This window comes from Drosophila teissieri, chromosome X, assembly GCF_016746235.2.
Source record: "Drosophila teissieri strain GT53w chromosome X, Prin_Dtei_1.1, whole genome shotgun sequence".
NCBI lineage: Eukaryota > Metazoa > Arthropoda > Insecta > Diptera > Drosophilidae > Drosophila > Drosophila teissieri.
In genome coordinates, this window is record NC_053034.1 from 23,247,699 (window position 1) to 23,266,258 (window position 18,560).

At 41.0% G+C, this 18,560-nt stretch overlaps 1 protein-coding gene across 1 annotated transcript; it reads left to right on the plus strand.

Moving 5' to 3' along the window:
- The first annotated feature begins 283 nt into the window (after window positions 1–283).
- LOC122624483 lies at window positions 284–2,249 on the plus strand. The gene is made up of 2 exons (XM_043804039.1): window positions 284–339; window positions 400–2,249. The coding sequence occupies exons 1-2, from the start codon at window positions 334–336 to the stop codon at window positions 748–750; spliced, it is 357 nt and encodes a 118-aa protein (XP_043659974.1). The 5' UTR covers window positions 284–333; the 3' UTR covers window positions 751–2,249.
- The last annotated feature ends 16,311 nt before the right edge of the window (window positions 2,250–18,560 follow it).

The window sequence follows — 18,560 nt, forward strand, 5'->3', positions numbered from 1 at the left end:
TCGCTTCCCATCTCTGGCAACTCCACCGATACTCACCACGATCGAGTTATCGATGTTGGCGACCGGCGTTGCCACTTCCTCCTTTTATCAATGTTGTCCCATCGCTGATTGCGCGATCGAGCTATCGATATTGGCGACCGGCGTTGACACTTCCTGTTCCGATATTCCGATGTCGTGCCGATTGCTGTCAATAGTGTGACAGCGTGTTGAAAATTAATATAAAATCCAGTATTGTTGTTGTTCCCTATCGATCTCACTATCGATCGACCGCTATTATCGTAGCGCCCCCATCCCGATTTTCTCCAAGCACGTGGATTTCGGAGTTGCAGCTCAATGGAGGTAAGTTGCGGAATTTTGCGTAAAAGTCGCCATCTTTACTCATCCTCTCTTTGTTTTTAGCTCCTCGAACACGATGTGATGCCCCTTGTTGCTCCGGGGTTGCTGGCCCTGGACACAGGCACCCTGGAGGCCCTTCTGCAGGGATCCATGATGACCGCCCCTGCATGCTCCGGGCGGCTGCCCCTGGCCCTCAAGCGCCCTGGAGGCCTTCTTCCTGGTCTCCGCGCCTGCGGCAGCCTCGCGTCGACGTGCCAGGCCCCGCGTCCGTTTGCTGGCCCGCGTGCCTGTTTGCTGCTGCGGATGACTTCGCACCTCCTTTTTGCTTTATGTGAGCATGTGTGCCCTTGCCCTCCCCTGTCCCAACAACTCGTTTTTCGCTTTAGTTTTTTCTTCGTTTATTGGGGCACATAGACCCTTACCTCGCCGCCGCGACGCCTTTTCAAACGGAAACGCTGGCCGTCCAGTATAAAGAGCTTGTCCCAGCGGTCCTTATGTCGTCTGCCCGCCTGGGCCTCGGCCTCCTCGACCACCTTGGGAGGCCACTCCGAGCGCTCGACCTCTCGCCACGGCTTCACTCATAACGACTCCTGCCTGCGGAGGCAGGGTCGCTGCGGCGGCTGTCTCGCCTCGGGGCATGATTCTTGCCGCGCGAGTTTCGGTGGTGGTGGTGCCGGCCACACCCACGGACCCTTCTCAGGGTTCTCCGCCGGGCCTTCGTCCTCCGTCCGGACGCGAACTCACGCGCCCGCTGCTCGACCGGCCTCCAACCGACCGCGCCCACCTCTTCCCACACGCGGGCCTCCGGCGTGTCCTCCGCTGGTGCGGGCCATGTCCACGTCACCGTTTGCTGGTGCCACCGGCGGCCGCCCATGCCGATTGTGCGCAGCGTCTGCGCGACGTGCGCCTGGTCCACTTCCCAGGACTGTTGCCGCTCGCACCGGGGCCCCTCCTCATCCTGGGGTGGCGGCGGTGTCGGCGTGCGTGGTGGTGGTAGTGGATGCGGCTGCGCCGGTGGCGGCTGCGGCATCGGCGTCGGTGGCTGCGGCAGCTCTCGGTGTTGCGGCTCCGGCGTCGGCGGCTGCTCCTATCGGTGCTGGCGGTGGCTGCGTCGGTGGCTGCCGCGATGGCGACTGTGGCCACGACGACGGTGGGTGTGGTACCCACAGCGCCTCCTCCTCCTTCTGCACTCTGACAGGCGTTTCTGCCACGCGGCCTTGGCGGCGACTGCCTTCCGTTCCACCACTATCCGCTCAAACCGTCGCAGCGTGGCGTTCCGCGCGTCCGCGAACTCGCGCAACTCCTCCAGATCCTCCGACGGCATCGCGTCTCCATAAATTTATATACTTTTAACCCCTTGAGAACCCTGAACATCGAAGGGGCCGTTCAATCGGAGAATATAAATATGGTAATAGAACGGCCATGGTAGGGAGGGCGAAAAGTATCTCAATTCCATCTGAGATAAGTAGGTGTTCGTGATGATATAGTGCAACATTTTCCTTTTCTTCTCAATGTCCCGTGCCCCTATTTTTTGGCTTGTCCCTTCACGCAAAATTTTAACTTCATAATGATTAAAGGCAAATCCAAGAGAAGTAGCAAGACCACCACACCCCATATTCGACGAGCCCAGCCGGAGAAAATTTTTGCGTGCGCACTTCTCTTGAGTATAACATCCAGCTAACGAAACTATAGAATATATCTGTAAAGCGTCACTTATTCACAAAACATCTGGCTATGGCATGACACAAGCTTTTTTTTTAAATTTGTTTGATTGGAAAACATGGTCAAAAAGTGAATCTTTTTCTTCAAATCGCTGCCATTTTGTGAAATGTTCCAATTTTGAAAAAATTTGTGTCATGCCATAGTCAACGTTCCTAAAATTAAGTTAAAAAATTTTTTTTTTGTTTCACGGTTCTGAAGCTGAAATATCATTACGACCGTTTGACCTCGTTGCACCGGCAGTGGTGCATTTCACGACGCGCAAATGGAAAATTTCCCGACAATTTCATCCGTTTTTTTTACTTTCTTTAAGTTTAAGCATTAATTAATCAAATAAAAAAATTTTATTCAAATATCATGTGTAGTTTTTTTATCCATCCTTGAATAAGAGGCCCAAAATTTTAGCGCGAGGGTAGACGACCCCCTTGAATGACCAGCAAAAATGCTTAGCAGAGGTAAATCTAAAAATAAAAAAAAAAAAGCACATCGTTTATTTGAGCTAAAAAAGGTAAGGCTATGTGTATTTGAAGTTAAGGTCCTGTTTTATTGTAGTTAATTGCTTTTAAATGTTTTAACAATGTATATTGTCCATGTAAAAAACTCACAATTGTTCTAAACTAAAATTGCAAAGAATATGTTCTAATTTAGTTTTTATTTAAGGTGCATTCCCCAACACAAAGTGCGCCATCATGCAAGGTTGATATCCAAGATCAGAAGAAGGAGCTCACATCCGATTGATGAATGTGCTGGAAAAGAAGAGTCTCTGTTTTCCGCTTATTTGGATGGCGTACAGACAATCTCCGAAACTAAACTCAACTAAACTAAAAAGAAGAAAAGCCTGCATCTAAAAAACTGGTCCAAATCTATGCTGACATAGAAAATGTCGACCTTATGCATGACCTTGCCACTAAATGCGAACATTTTGCAGTATTTTAACGATATTAAGCTGAAGTTGCCACACCTAAATGCGCTCGCACACTTTACTCCGGCGATTCAGATGTCTGTTGAGAGGGCTTTTTTAGCACTGCATTGTATTTTAAGCGAGCGACGAAGCTCTTTTAAAGCAGAAAATATTAATTCTCTAATTGTTGTAAAGCTTAATACTGAATAAGTAATAAAGAATAAGTAATACATTTAATGTTTACATCTAAAAAATATTTTTGTATTTCATTTTAAGAAAATAAATTTAAAAGTAAATTCTAAACTTAATATAAGCTTAAAGAGCGCTAGCTACGGAGGCCCTAGACTCTCTAAAAAATATGTTAAAATTGTTGCTAAGCAACAGCAAATAAAAAAGCTGAAAAATTTGAAAACCAAAAATATGTTTTTATTTTTGAACCCAGAATATTCTGCTTCAGCATACACAAAGCTTATAGCAATATGAACATATCCTCCAAATAACAATCCGATCGGACCAATATCCAGAATACAATCCAGAATTCCCTCACCCGCAGTCGGCATTAAAAACCCCCATATTTGACGGGAAAAAAGCTAAATTGGCAGCCCTGCTGAAGACAAATAACCGTTTACGGTGAGTCTTTCGTTTTTTCGCTCTTCTGCTGACACTCAATGAGCGAGCTCAGTTGGATCGCTCTTTTGAGTTGTTGTTGAGTGAGCATAACAAGAACCACGAAACTGAGAGCAGTCAACCGAAAACCAAAACGAAGAGAAACGAAAAGTTCTGTTCAGAGCGAGAGCACGCCAGTTATCCTCGAGGTCCCTTGTATGCGAATAATGATTAAAGACTTCTCTCTTTAGCTGTTCAAATATGAAAGTAGCTGAAATATACGGGAACGACGGTTTTTTAACGGGATTATATGATTTTTTTATATAAACGTATACACGACCCTATAACCAGTTTGTATGATATTTCTAAATATTTCTCAACCACCAGTTACCTTCCCAGAAAATTAAGGACACAGTAAGGTGCCTAGCCTTGATCAGAAATCTCACCCCCACCCTTGCGATCATCCTTATGACTGCTTGTGCGCGCAGGTACACCCCCTTCCAAGATTGCTTGTGCGCGAAGAAGTGCAATTGTAATTTTGCGAGTTTTTATGAAAAGTCGTATTTTTAATTTCAGAATCGTGAAAATTACACCCAAGTTGCTTTTTTTTTTAGATATTGCATATACTGAATCGGCGGTTTTGGGATGTTTTCGGGTAGTATTGGGAATATACGGGAGCGGCGGGTAGTGTAGACTAGAGGGCTGCATAACACCATTCAAACCGGCAAATGAGACATTCGTGTTGAAACGAAGTGAATTCGGCGCGTTTGCAAATGAACGAAGTGAAGTCGGCGCGCGTTGCCGACTTCAATTTGGTTTTTTTTTTTAAAGTGTTCGAAATCTCAATCCAATTTCCCTCTATAGATTTCAATAGAAAGAAAATTGTGTTCAATCGAGTTGGGCACAAGCTCTTCAACGTCTTATTTAAAAAAAAATTTGAGCCTGACTTCTTTATAAACTTGACTAATTTACTGCAATTATCAACCAGTTTAGAGAATTCTGTAATTTGTTTTACCGTTGCCTCTACAATGTTGTGCAATAAATGATTGACGCAGTGAATATGATCGTATTTTTGGAAAGCCGCAATCATGTTAGAACCTCTATCCGTAACAATCACAGGCTGGACTTCATCAAGGCTGCACCCAAAATTTTGTAAAATATCCATGAGATTGGTACGAATATTTACACCTAAAAAAAATTTAAATAACTAGCATTAATCATTTTGTCATTCAATTTATAGTTAAATTCAATTACCTGTGCAGGATTCTCCTTTCATACACTTTACTGCTAAAAGTCGGTTTACCAAAACGTCCTCTTTTATATAATGAATGGTACAGGACAGATACGACAATCTTAAATGATTGTCTGTCCATACGTCACTGGTGACTGCATAGCCAAACCGCTTGAACTTTCCAATTTCAGCTTTAACTGGACCAAAGCGCTCTTCATATAACGATGACACGTTCCTTGAAATTGTTGTCGAATGGGGCAACAGATTGTCGACATCTACGTTAGTACCGTACGTTGCTCCCACGCCGATCAAGAACGTGGCAAATTCTTTGAGGCCAGTATCGCCAATCATTTTAAATGGCCGACAATTCCTTATTATCCATTTCGTAGCAATTGCGGTGGCTTCCTTTTTTGTTTCAGAATTAACATTGGTTAGGACATGGTTATTTCGACAGCTTATAATATAGCACTTATGTATGTTTAACTAAATTCGAGGTGCTGCCGGAAAATTTATAAACACTTTTACAGATCTTGCAGGCCACAAAATCTTTTATCTGTTTTCCATCTTCATCATTTACTTGTAAAAAATAATTCCAGACTTTGCTACGACCTCTTTTCCCCTTTAACGAATATACACCGTTCTCCAATTTCTGTTTTATTACAGTCGCCGACTCCTCGATAAACGATGCGTCGCCTGACGTTAGCTATATAAACGATTTTATTATTTTTTTTTACTATTCTTTTTTAAATATTTAAATTTGACAACACAATTTATATATTCGTATTAGACAAATGCTACAATATTATTAAATAAGACGCACACGCACAGAATAATACACAAACACAGAAAACTTAGACTTACCTCCGCGCTGTCCGAACTCATTTTACACAATGACAACAGTAAGTATTCAGAGTACTCTGAATTTCTATTGAAAATTCATTGGCTTCATTTAGTTTTCGCTCGCATTCATTGACTTCGTTTCGCTCGGGTGCCCAAAACTCCGAACGCATACGAAGTGAACGCAAAGAGATCGCGACAACTGAATGGTATGTATTCTGAATACATACTAAAACGAATTAGTACTCTAAATGCAAACAAAGAGATTGGTGTTATACAGCCCTCTAGTGTAGACACCTACCTGGAAATAGCGGAGACACGAACCTATGATTAGTCAAGACGCAATTAGTTGGATAAATGCAATTCTTATTGGAGCATTCTTATTAGAACACTTAATAGGTTTCAGTAAAATGAGCTATAGAGATCACTTTTAGGGTTAAGTATTATTTTACGTATTGATTTTACTTCGTCGAGTAGATATTTATGTCTAGAAGAGTTGCTTATAATTTTAAATAGGTCTGAGAGATAACTTTACATTTGTGTTCTTCAGCGCCAAACGGGGAGACTGCTGTGAAGACGCTCGCTCCCGTATATTCCCACTACTACCCGAAAACAGGCCAAAACCCCCGATTCGGTATATGCTATGGGGATCCCTCTCTAAAAAATGCAAATTGGGTGTCATTGGAATGGATTTTTCAAGCCCTTTCCAATGCTTTTCACGATTCTGAAATATAAAGTTATATAGATAACTTTACATTTGGAACATATTATCGAGAAAGTCAAGCGGCTATTTACCTGCATCCAAACCCATAGCTCGCCCTCCTTTTCTGACTTCCCATTGCAGTCTGTGCAATCTGCAGTCTGTGAAGGCTCCTTAAATCGAGAACCAATCAGGTGGATTCTAAGAGTAGACACCCCCTGTAGATGTCAAACTCTCTAATCCTAGTTTATAAAAATGGATCTCCTTAAATTGCTCAGGATCAGTTCTTATAATACCTTAGCACTGCATTCTTATAATATAATTTCGGTCGAACTTGCTCGGGATATCACGTCTAACCGTTTTAATTGTTTGTGTGGACTCAAACCATTTACTGTGAAAAATTTTAATAACGAATTAAAATATATAAATAAAATATATTTATAAAAAATTCAAAATGGAATCATCAGTGGCTTGTGATTTGTGCAACCAATGCATCGAAATTAGTGAGTTTGACTCTCATTACGCGAAGTGCTCAGAACCCAGTAAAGCCTGCGAGGCTTTAATGTTAAACTCTAACATTAGATGTGACTTATGCTCTAATCTAGTAAAAAATTGTGAATTGATGATCACTACCAACGCTGTGAAGGACCCCGAAATGCATTTAGCATTTTAATGGGTAGGGGAAAACTGGATGAAGAAGACCACCCTATGACATCAGCTAAGTCTATAAAACGATTGAGGATGGAAGAGGATAAGGAAATATCTAACCCCCCAAAAAGAAAACAAATTGACTTAAGAAGGGAACTCTTATGTCCTACTTGCGGTGAAAAGTACCCGGCATCCAGAGAACGTCAACATATTTTAACCGATATACATAAAAATGCGTCGGCCAGAAAAGTTAAGAACAATGCGAATATCATATTGCTTACATCTGAGACGTCATTTCCAGTAAAATCATATCGAATTGATAGTCCATTTAATAATATGATTGATTTAAAAGAGTTTTATCAGCAGTGTCAAAAAGATATAGTTGAAGTTATAAAGCATTGTATGATAGACTACAGAACCATTAAATTTAACCTAAGTGTATATGGTACATATATAAAGCAAACAGATGAAGGAGTTACAGTGGAAACAATGAAGCACTTTAAAACTGCCTACAAATCTGTATACATAAATGAAGATATTATTGATGAGCTAAATTCGGCCATAGATTGCTTACTTACATTAAGCAGCGAATTTCAAGAAAAAGACTCAGGCTGGGCTATTCAAAATTTTAACTATTTTGAAACTACTATAATAAAACTGGAAAACATTCCTGCCAGCGGATACATTAAAGCTCCTCAAAAAATAAGAGCCCGAAATGCGCTAATAAACGTGCTGAATGCCGACGTATTTTGTTTCAAGTGGTGTATACTAGCATTTATAGCTAATCAAAACCATGAAAATAGGACTTTTACAACCCCCCAGCAAAGGAAATATTCGAGAGAAAGGATGACAAAGCCTCAAAGCTATAACATTAATATTAATGATGAAACTATTGTGTATGGCGGAATGACTTTAGATTTTTCGGGAATTAAATTTCCAATCGAAACAAGAGAGAACGCTATAGTCGAGTTTCCCGACTATCTGATACCCGTTACTCATCTAGTGAAAGTGCGAAGGAGTCTTGAGCACTGACAGTTTTTGGCGGTTTGTGGGCGCTAGAGTGGGCGTGGCAAAAAGTTATTTGGCAAATCGATAGAAATTTACAAGACTAATACAAAAATGAAAAAATATCAAAACCTTTTTCAAAAGTGTGGGCGTGGCAGTTTTTGGCGGTTTGTGGGCGTTAGAGTGGGCGTGAATCGACAAACTTGCGCTGCGTCTATGTCTCTGGAGTCAGTATGCTTAATCTCAACATTCTACCTTTTGTAGTTCCTGAGATCTCGACGTTCATACGGACAGACAGACGGACAGACGGACGGACGGACAGACGGACATGGCCAGATCGACTCGGCTATTGATCCTGATCAAGAATATATATACTTTATATGGTCGGAAACGCTTCCTTCTGCCTGTTACATACTTTTCAACGAATCTAGTATACCCTTTTACTCTACGAATAACGGGTATAAAAATAGGAGTTCGACATTTTGAGAAAAACAATGTCAACTTTAGTATAAATATTTATGAAATTGATGAAGCAGGTGAAAAAATTGTTGGTCCCACGATTAAAACAAAAGAAAGAAAACGGAACCACATTAATATATTGGGAATCGATAATATTACCCAAAACATTATGCATTATGCGTATATAACAAATCTTTATACAATATGCTCTTCACAATTTTCTAAAGGAAAATCGGGAGGATATTTTTGTGAGAACTGTCTTCAGTGTTATCACGTGAAAAGCACTACTCACAACAAACTGGAATACGGAAAATTGTCCTCATTTTATCCTGATCCTAATACGACAACATCGTTTAAAGGATATCACAAAAAATTATCTCCTCCAGTGGTAATTTATGCAGACATTGAGGCTGTTCTTGAAAATTACAAAACATGCTTGAATTCTTCTGCTTCCTCGTCAACCACGCAAGTACAAAAGCATACGGCATATGCCGTATCTTTTTATGTTGCCCATAAAGATTATCCTAATCTTAACGAACTGTGGACCTACGAAGGTTAATAGAACAACATTTTTATAAAATTATATTTAATTAACATATTTAAATTTTATAATTTTATAGGCGTTGATTGTATACAAACATTTTGTAAAACTCTTTAAGAAAAAACTTTAAGCCTGCATTACAAATATTGGGTTAACTCCAAGAAACCGAGGTATGACTCATTTGATGAACAGCTTCAAAAGGGAAATTGTTGCGCCTGTAAGAAAGAAAGAAATGTGAGCGACCTGGACAAATTCTTCGACCAATGTTCTGGAGAATACGTAGGTCCTATCCATAGAAATTGTAAGCCTAAGTTTAGATTAAGTGACCCTTTCTTTCCTGTAGTGTTCCATAATTTATCTAAATATGATATCCATTTATTTATTACTGAATTAGAGGGGGACTTAAGTCCCATACCTTGCAATAAAGAGCTCTATATAGCACTTACGCAAACTATCAAAATCAATGCTACAAGCAGATACAAAATAAGATACATAGATTCAGTCAGATTTTTAAATTCAAGTTAGATAAACTATCAAGCTATATGGAGGATAAAGATTTTAAAATTCTAAGTACGAAATTTCAGGGAGAAAAATTTAAGCAAATGAGGAGGAAGGGGGTGTTTCCCTATGACTACTTAGATAGTTTTGAAAAGTTTAATGATACCCAACTTCCAAGCATTGATAGTTTTTATAATTCTCTTAGTGAAGAAAATTGTAATATAGATGACTTTAATTTCGCACAGAAAGTATGGGAGACATTTAACTGTAGAACTATAAAAGACTATTTAAAACTACATTTAGAAAGCAATGTTTTAATTTTAGCAGATGTGTTTGAAAATTTTAGGAAAATTTGCAAAAAAATGTATAAGTTAGATCCCATTAATTATGTTACTGCGCCATCAATATCATGGAATGCTATGCTTAAGTTCACTAATGTAAATTTAGAACTTATAAGTGATGGTGATATGTATAATTTTTTAAAAAGAGCAATTCGGGGAGGGTTGACTCAATGCACTGAGCGCATTTCTATAGCAAATAATAAATACTTAAAAAACTTCGATCGAAAAAAAGCGGCCAATTTTTTAAGTTATATTGATGCCAATAATTTATATGGGGTGGCTATGAGTCAGACCTTACCCCAATCAGGGTTTCTGTTTTTGAATAAAGAAGAAGTTGATTCATTCGACTATAAAACAAGAGAGAACGCTATAGTCGAGTTCCCCGACTATCTGATACCCGTTACTCAGCTAGTGGAAGTGCGAAGGCGAGTCTTCAACACTGACAGTTTTTTTTCGGTTTAAGGGCGTTAGAGTGGGCGTGCCAAAAAGTTTTTTGGCAAATCGATAGAAATTTACAAGTCTAATTGTAGCGAACTACGAGTATAACTTCCCCGAGCAGATGGTAAATTGCAGTTGGGCGATCAAGCACGCGCTGGTTCCGCTGGTTCTCGTATCACACTCTTATTTATTTCGCGTGCTTTGGAATTGATCTCCACAAAAAAACTAAAGGACTATCGGACGACAGGACTAAGGACAAACAAGGACATAGCACACTCGTACGACAGCAGCTGTTAAGCTGTCGACGCCCACCCTACCTTGACCACCACTAACCATTTGACTTAACCGGTGATCCCTACAAGTATGCTATATTTTACACGACATACACCTTCCGTCGACGCATGGCACCCCTAGAGAGATTTACTCGGATTTAAACATTATAAAATTTAATTTTTAACATAGAATAAACTTAAAAACTGACAATGTTTTAACTGAAACAGGTTTAGACAACATATCCTAAATGATTACCCTAACTTACAAATTTTAAACATCTAGATTTTAATTTTTAAAAGACTTTTTGGACTGTGGCGTTATCGCAACAGATATGTATGTAAAATTGTAAAGTTTTTGTTTGCTTAAAAAAAAAGGAATATTTATGCTCGGCAGGGCATTAAGAATAGGGGAAGTAGGTTATATAGGGATGTGCATTTTAATTTTTAAATTTTTTGTTTTTTTATTCTTTTAAGATTTTAGAAAAAGCGAAGATTGGGGCAAGGGTAAAATTTAGACAAGAGCAATTTTCATTTCCATTTTAAAATTTCTTTTTTTTTTTTAATTTATTATTGGTAAACAGTGAACTTGGAAACAAGTAGCGCCGCAGTAGCTAATTATTTGATTTTTCTTCCGGCAGCTGCTTTCTCATTTAAATAAAACATTTATAGTACTCACTCTGCATTTCCCACGATGAAGCGCTTCAAGTGGTTGCCTGTGAAAGAGAAATCAGCTTACACCGCCTTGTAATCCTAAGAAAGCTGTTTCTTTTTGATCTGCTCTTTTGAGCCGCTCTCCTACTGCGGTACTCTTTCTTCTCTTTTTACCTCATTCTTGTGCTCACGCCAGTTTAGGCGGGCTTTCGCTTATGTGGGAAGAGGAAGGAATATGGGATAAAGGGAGAAGGAAAGAAAAGAAAGGAATTGCCCTAAATGAATTCTATTTCTCTTACAACATAACTTAAATTAATTTCCTAACATAAGGTGGAATTTATTTTTCTCTATCGGAATAACTTATGCTGATCTGCATGACTGGTTGCCGATCTGCTTAACAAGCAGTCGGTCAGGTGTGAAGCGGTGTAAGGTAAAATGGGTATATATATTTTTTTTTTTAATTCCTTCTATTCCACTCGGGAACTTAGGGCTTCTACGAGAGCTTTCCATCTAACTCTATTTTGAGCTGTCTGTTTTGCACTTTCCCATGTAGTGTTTATTTGGGCTAGTTCTTGGTGAGCGGTTCTTCTCCAGGTTGCTCTTGGCCTTCCTACTCGCCTGCTTCCTTGGGGTTTCCAATCTAGTGCCATCCTCACAATGCTACTCGGGTTTCTTCTGAGAGCGTGCCCAATCCACATCCATTTTTTCTTCCTTATTTGTTACAGACGAGTCCCCGATCCATATACAAATAAGGGTATATATGTAGATAATGTTAATATAGTGAATTCAATTAAATCATGTTTTTTCGCTTAACGGTGGCGCTGCTGTCTGATGCAATCCAGAAATAGACCTCCTGGTCGGCAATTTATGCTTCCATCACTGGTCTCACTGCCTCAATGGTTATTTTCTTGAAATTAAATATTTTCCTAGGTGCCACCTGTAATTTTATGCCCTTAACAAAAAATTCTGAACCACAACACACGCACAAAACTTACCCTCTAGGGGTTGGCACTAAAGTTAATCGAAATATAGATTTTCCGATTCACTGGGTTTTGGTTGAATTGGTTGAATTATCGAATCGTTGAATTTCTCTTTTTTTTTTGTATTTTTGAGAGATCACTTTTATTTTCGGATAGCACGGACGCACTTTCTCGCTCGCTGGTTTAAACTCAATTAATGCCCAGTGGCTACCGCTTCGGGTCGGGACCCCGAGTCTGAACTCCAAAAATTGCAGTTGGAGAAGTGTTCTACCTGACAGCCTAGTTAACATTTTTCCCGACCTTAAGAACGACCTAATTAAGTGCCTACTTTTAGGCCGAGATCAACGACAAGCTACCTTACAATTCCCCCCTACCAAAATCTAACTTGGGGTAAGGTATTACCACAAGGAAGATTCAAGCTTGTCGGGCGGATACTTTCTATTGCCGTAGGTCTTTAGCATGGTACTTGCCTACAACCTTTCCTTGGAGATCCTCGATCTCGTAATAAGCCGCTCCTAGCTTCTTCCGAACTCTTGATTTTATGAAGACCGGAGCCAGTTTTGAGCTAAACCCTTTGCAAAAATTGCTTTGTTGGAAGTTCCGTCGGTACACTTCCTGTCCAGGTCTATAAGATACCTCTCGGCTTCTCAGATTGTAGGACCGCTCGTTTCTTTGCCTTTGGACGTCCATCGCCTCCTGGGCGGTACGCATGATTATATCCCTCGAGTCGTCTTTATCAAACTGCACCGTTCTATCTTCCAGCAGTCCTAGTTCTCTAATAACTCGATACGACTTCCCGTCTACAATCATGTGCTGCCCAAACACCATTCTATAGGGAGTTGTTTTAATGGCTGAGTGTAAACTCGATCTTAACGCACAACAGATGCTACTGAGCTTACTATCCCAGTTCTTTTGGTTTGGGTCTATGTAAGCTTTAATAGCAGCTAAAACAGATCTGTTGACCCTTTCTGAAGCGTTGGCTTGCGGTGCATAAATAGCGGTATAAGAATGCGCCACGCCATATTTTTCTAACAGGGAATTGAAAGCCACGGATTTAAATTGTACCCCATTGTCGGAAATTATTGTTTCCGGAACGCCAAAACAGTGGAAGATTTCCTTTTCCAGGAAGGGAAGGATAGCCTCCGTTGTGAACTTCTTTACGGCTTTAAGAAATGGGAATTTTGAAGCATGATCGACGACTATGAACAATCCTATATTCCCTTCTGAGCTACGCGGATACGGTCCTAAAAAATCGACATAAAGTCTTTGGAAGATCCTGTCTGAATGACCAGTATTTCCTAAGGGTGGCCTTAAGATCTGACTGGGGTGTTTGGTAGTTTTACACACCGCACACTTGTTGACAAATTCCTTGACATCTGCTGCTAAATTTGGCCAATAAAAATATCTTCTTAGTTTCTCCAACATTTTAGCTACTCCGCAGTGGGCGGCCATGGGATCTTCATGAGCTCTTTTTAGCAAGTCGGGAACTAATTCTTTGGGAAGCCAAAGTTTCCAGCAAGACTCATCTCCAACCTTTTCGTCTGCAGCGCGTTCCGCGCGGCGATACAAGTACCCGTTGCTGATCTTGACATCCAACAATCTGGGTGTTCCTGAAGAGACAGCTGACTTTAAATTTTCGTACTCCGTTCCCCTGAATGCTTTGGCCTCCATATCCACTAAACTTGCTACTTCGAAAGCGGATAGGTCGTCTGTAAAGGTCATTGACAGGGCGTCTGGCACCACGTTCTGACTGCCTTTTCTATGGCTTATTTTAAACTTAAACCCTTGTAATTTTAGGGACCAGCGGGCCAGACGGGAACTTAGGTCTCCTTGGGACATAAGCCATTTTAAAGAAGCGTGATCCGTGATAATACTAAATTCTTGTCCCTCCACATATGCCCTAAATTTTTTTACTGCCAACACGGCTGCCAGACACTCCTTTTCGGTCACCGTATAGTTTGATTGACACCTGTTCAGCTTTCGAGACATAAAGGAGATCGGAACCTCGTTTCCTTCCGAGTCTTGCTGCATCAGGACTGCACCAACTCCTGTATTGCTTGCATCGCAATGAATGGAAAAAGGTGCGTCAAAATTCGGGCTGTGTAAAACTGGGGCAGTGCACATTTTTTCCTTTAGCCCCTCAAAGGCTTCCTGAGCTTCCTTGGTCCAAACAAATCTCCGTTTATTTTTTAGAGTATCTGTAATTGGGGAGGCTAGCGCTGCGAAGTTCTTTATGAACTTATTGTACCACCCAGTCATCCCTAAAAATCGACGAACTTGCTTCATTGATTGCGGGCTTGGAAATTCGACTATGGCGGATATTTTATCTGGGTCTGTCCCTACAGTTCCATTACCAATCACATGTCCTAGATATTTTACTTCTTTGATGCAAAAGTTGCTCTTCTCCACATTTATGGCTAGTTTGGCTTTTTGTAGATAAGAGGCAACCTCCTGCAAAACTTCTATGTGCCTTTCGAACGTGTCTGAGACTATTAGTAGGTCGTCCAGGTAAACGAACACCTCGTTTCTCAAGTCTGCGGGTATCACCTTATCCATCAGCCTGCACATAGTCTGAGGAGAATTTGATAACCCAAAAGGCATAACCACAAATTGGTAAAGGGGTCTCCCTGGCACGGTAAACACTGTTTTGTCCTTGGAGCTTCGGTCTAGCGGGATCTGCCAGAATGCATCCTTAAGGTCTAAGGTAGTAATGAATTCAGCTTTAGGGAGTCTACTCAATATTCCATTTATTAAGGGCATGGGGTATGCATCTTTTACCGTCACCTCATTTAACTTTCGGCTATCAATACAAAGCCTAACTTTTCCTGGTTTTTGCACCAGGACTACTGGGGAGGACCAAGCGCTGGATGACTCTTCAATAACCCCTAACTTGAGCATCCTATCCAACTCGGCGTACATCAGTTTTTCTGTTGCAGGCGATACGGCATAGTGTCTTTGCTTTACTGGCTTTGCTTGAGCAACATCAATGGAGTGGGTAATCAATTGGGTCCTTCCTAATCCTTTTAAGGCATACGACGGGAAAAGTTGAACAACCTGAAGCAGCGTTTTCTGCTGGCTTTGAGTAAGCTCTCGAGCCGAAGGCTCCTCTAAGGCTGCCACTACTTGGTTGTTGCCACAGAAAGCTTCGGGTAGCAGCTGAAAGTGCTTCCAAAAATCTATTCCTAAATAGAGATCCCCTGCTAAAGATGGAACTACGTAGAAGGTGATATTTTTATTCTCGTTTCGGAAGGACACTTCAGTGGTTACTCGGCCGGTAATTTTCTGAGATTGTCCATCGGCTGTTCTAACATCTGCGGTAAATTTTTGGCATAAAATATTTAGACCTGGCAGCTCTGTGGCCAGACTACCACCTATGCAGCTAACCGATGCCCCTGTATCCAATAAGCCCACTACTATTTTTCCTAGCATTTTCACCTGAGCATACGGCCTAACGTCGCGAAGTTGCCCCACCATGGCTGAGAGAAGCAGCTTCCGTTCTTCCTTTCTTAGTTTTTTTCTTTTCTCCCTGCGAACTTTTGATCGGCTTGTATCTGTGACCTCTAGCTTTTGTTAGACCTGGTCCACCTCAAAGGTTGTAGATACGCTGCTACTAGTTTGGTTGAAATCGTTTAGTTTGTCATCGTTGATTTCGAAACCATCTGTCTGCGTGCCCTTGTGGCACGCCCTTGCTGGTTTTTTGGAGTGTAACTAGTACATTTACTGCATGACGGCTTATACGTATCTGCTTTACCGCAACCATAACAGAAGACACGTCTGTCCGCGGTGCACTCCTGATACCTGTGACCCTTTTCCTGGCAGTTCCAGCACTGCAATTCCATGGCCGCTAACTCTAGGTCTTCCTCTAGATCTTCGAATTCCGATTCTGATTCGATCTGACATTGGACCTCGCAAACCTGTCGCCTGGGTACCTGGCGTTGTGGAAACCCCTGAGGCTTCCCTACGCTTTGCATAAAGATTTCCCGAGTCCTAACCAACCTTCTTAATTCGGAAACGGTATCGGCACGCTCGTATAAAATTTCGTGCTGAATATCGGGTTGGAGATTGGCTCGTAAGGTTTCAACCATAGCACCTTCTGACATGGGCTGCGATAGTCTATCCGCAAGAGTTGCGATTACCCGGTAGAAATCATCGAATGATTCGCTTCCGCGTTGCTTTCTCTGGTCTATCTCGGCCCTGATATTTCTGTCAGTTCGGTCGTCCTTAAATTGCCCTTTGAGTGCGGCGCATAATACCAGCGCACAACGGTTACACTTTTGTGGTAACGCCAATACCACTCGCTCGCAATACCCTCGAATAACGTACTGGCATTTTGAGCCACGAGTTGAAGATTACCGTCCAATGTTTGACCGGCTAAAGCTTCGACTCGGTAAATAAAGTCCTCGACAGCCAATGGACCCTTTCCTGAGAAACGTAGTTTCCAGTTAAACATTATCTGGGCGATCTTATCCGGTCTTAAGGAGGTCATTGCTGACGCAGGTGACTGGTTAACGCTACGGGTTGGACCTACATTTGGTGAGCCTTGTGGTACTCCGTTAGATCTGTCGTATATTGGGTCTAGGAATACTTGGTTAGACGAAAGGCTTGATGCCTGAGCTTGAAAGCCCGCAGTGATCGCTTGGGCCAAGGCTGCCGTAATGGCTCCCGAGATAGCCGATTTTATGCTTTCAGCCATTGCTGTCTGAAAATCGGTTGTGGGTTCAGTCGGAGGTGAAGGCTGTTCTTGGTTTTTTGAGTTGGACATTGTCGTTTTTTGTTGGTGCCTTTCTTGACTGGTTTTGGACCTAGTCAGAACGTTCGGTTGTGCTCTTGGAGTTTTAAGTTTTGACCCTGACGGTTGGTTTTCTAGGTCCCCGGACAAGTTTTCGGTGGACGGTAATGAAAGGGAACTAGAGCAGACAGGACAGATTTTATTTTTCCCCGATTTCGCAGTAAAGCAAGTTCGGTGAAATTCGTGTCCGCAACTGGTGGTTAAAATTTGGCTAGGATAAGAAATAGTTCTAGCGCAGATGTGGCATATATTTTCTACAATTTTAGATAAGTCTTCGGTGCTGTGTGCTAGTGGCATCTCTAATGAACCTATGCTATACACTGACCTATACTATACACTCAAGAACATATAATAAAATAAATAAATAAATAATGTGGACTATTAATAAAAAAAATTATCCTATTAAATAAATAATTGAGAACACAAAAATAAGGTAAAAGAAAATAAAAAAACAAATAAAAATCGGGTTGCCATGCAATCGATTTCAGGTATCGTTGTGTAAAATTCCTTGTTACTAAAGTCCTGACGTGGTTTAAATGTATGCTATTGACACTACTGATTTAAAACAGAAAATTACTAGAATGGAAGGTGAAGGATGTTGTATTTAGACATAGAAAACAATTATCTTGGCTCAACACAAGGCAAAAGGCAACAAGTGGTTCCTTGATTCTTTGAAATCCTAGTGAACTTTTCACTAGTCCTACATTTAACATCCTATGTACATTAACCTTTTGAATTTCATTAATAAATGACAAATTATACAAAACACAAAAGGCAAAAGACAACAATTGGCTTGTACAATTTATACATTTAATTTTTTTAATTTTATACAAAAGATTAACGAACAAAACAAAATTAAAAAGGAATAAAAATAACAAAATAAATTATTAAAACATTAAATGCACTTATTATGACGCGGCGTTAAAGCTAAATAGCTGAAACTCTTCCAGCAGTCAATAGGACAATTTAATATAATAATAAAACAATATGTGTTCCGATTCAGTAGCGGCGTAAGAGCCAAATGACTAATACTTTTCCAGCTGCCTGATTTAAGCAATTTTCGGATTTCTAGATCGCGATTTTTTTTTTTTTTGCTTTGACCACATACTTTTGTTAATGAACTTGTGGAGATCTTGGGGACGAACGTCTGATGTTATTGACGGTTTGAAAAAATGTTTATTTTTGATCTGGCCTCGCCGGATCGATCTGTCACCATGACAGAATCGGGCCTCACACGTTTGGGCGCCAAAATAAGATTATGATAAATAATAAGAATACTGTAGCGAACTACGAGTATAACTTCCCCGAGCAGATGGTAAATTGCAGTTGGGCGATCAAGCACGCGCTGGTTCCGCTGGTTCTCGTATCACACTCTTATTTATTTCGCGTGCTTTGGAATTGATCTCCACAAAAAAACTAAAGGACTATCGGACGACAGGACTAAGGACAAACAAGGACATAGCACACTCGTACGACAGCAGCTGTTAAGCTGTCGACGCCCACCCTACCTTGACCACCACTAACCATTTGACTTAACCGGTGATCCCTACAAGTATGCTATATTTTACACGACATACACCTTCCGTCGACGCATGGCACCCCTAGAGA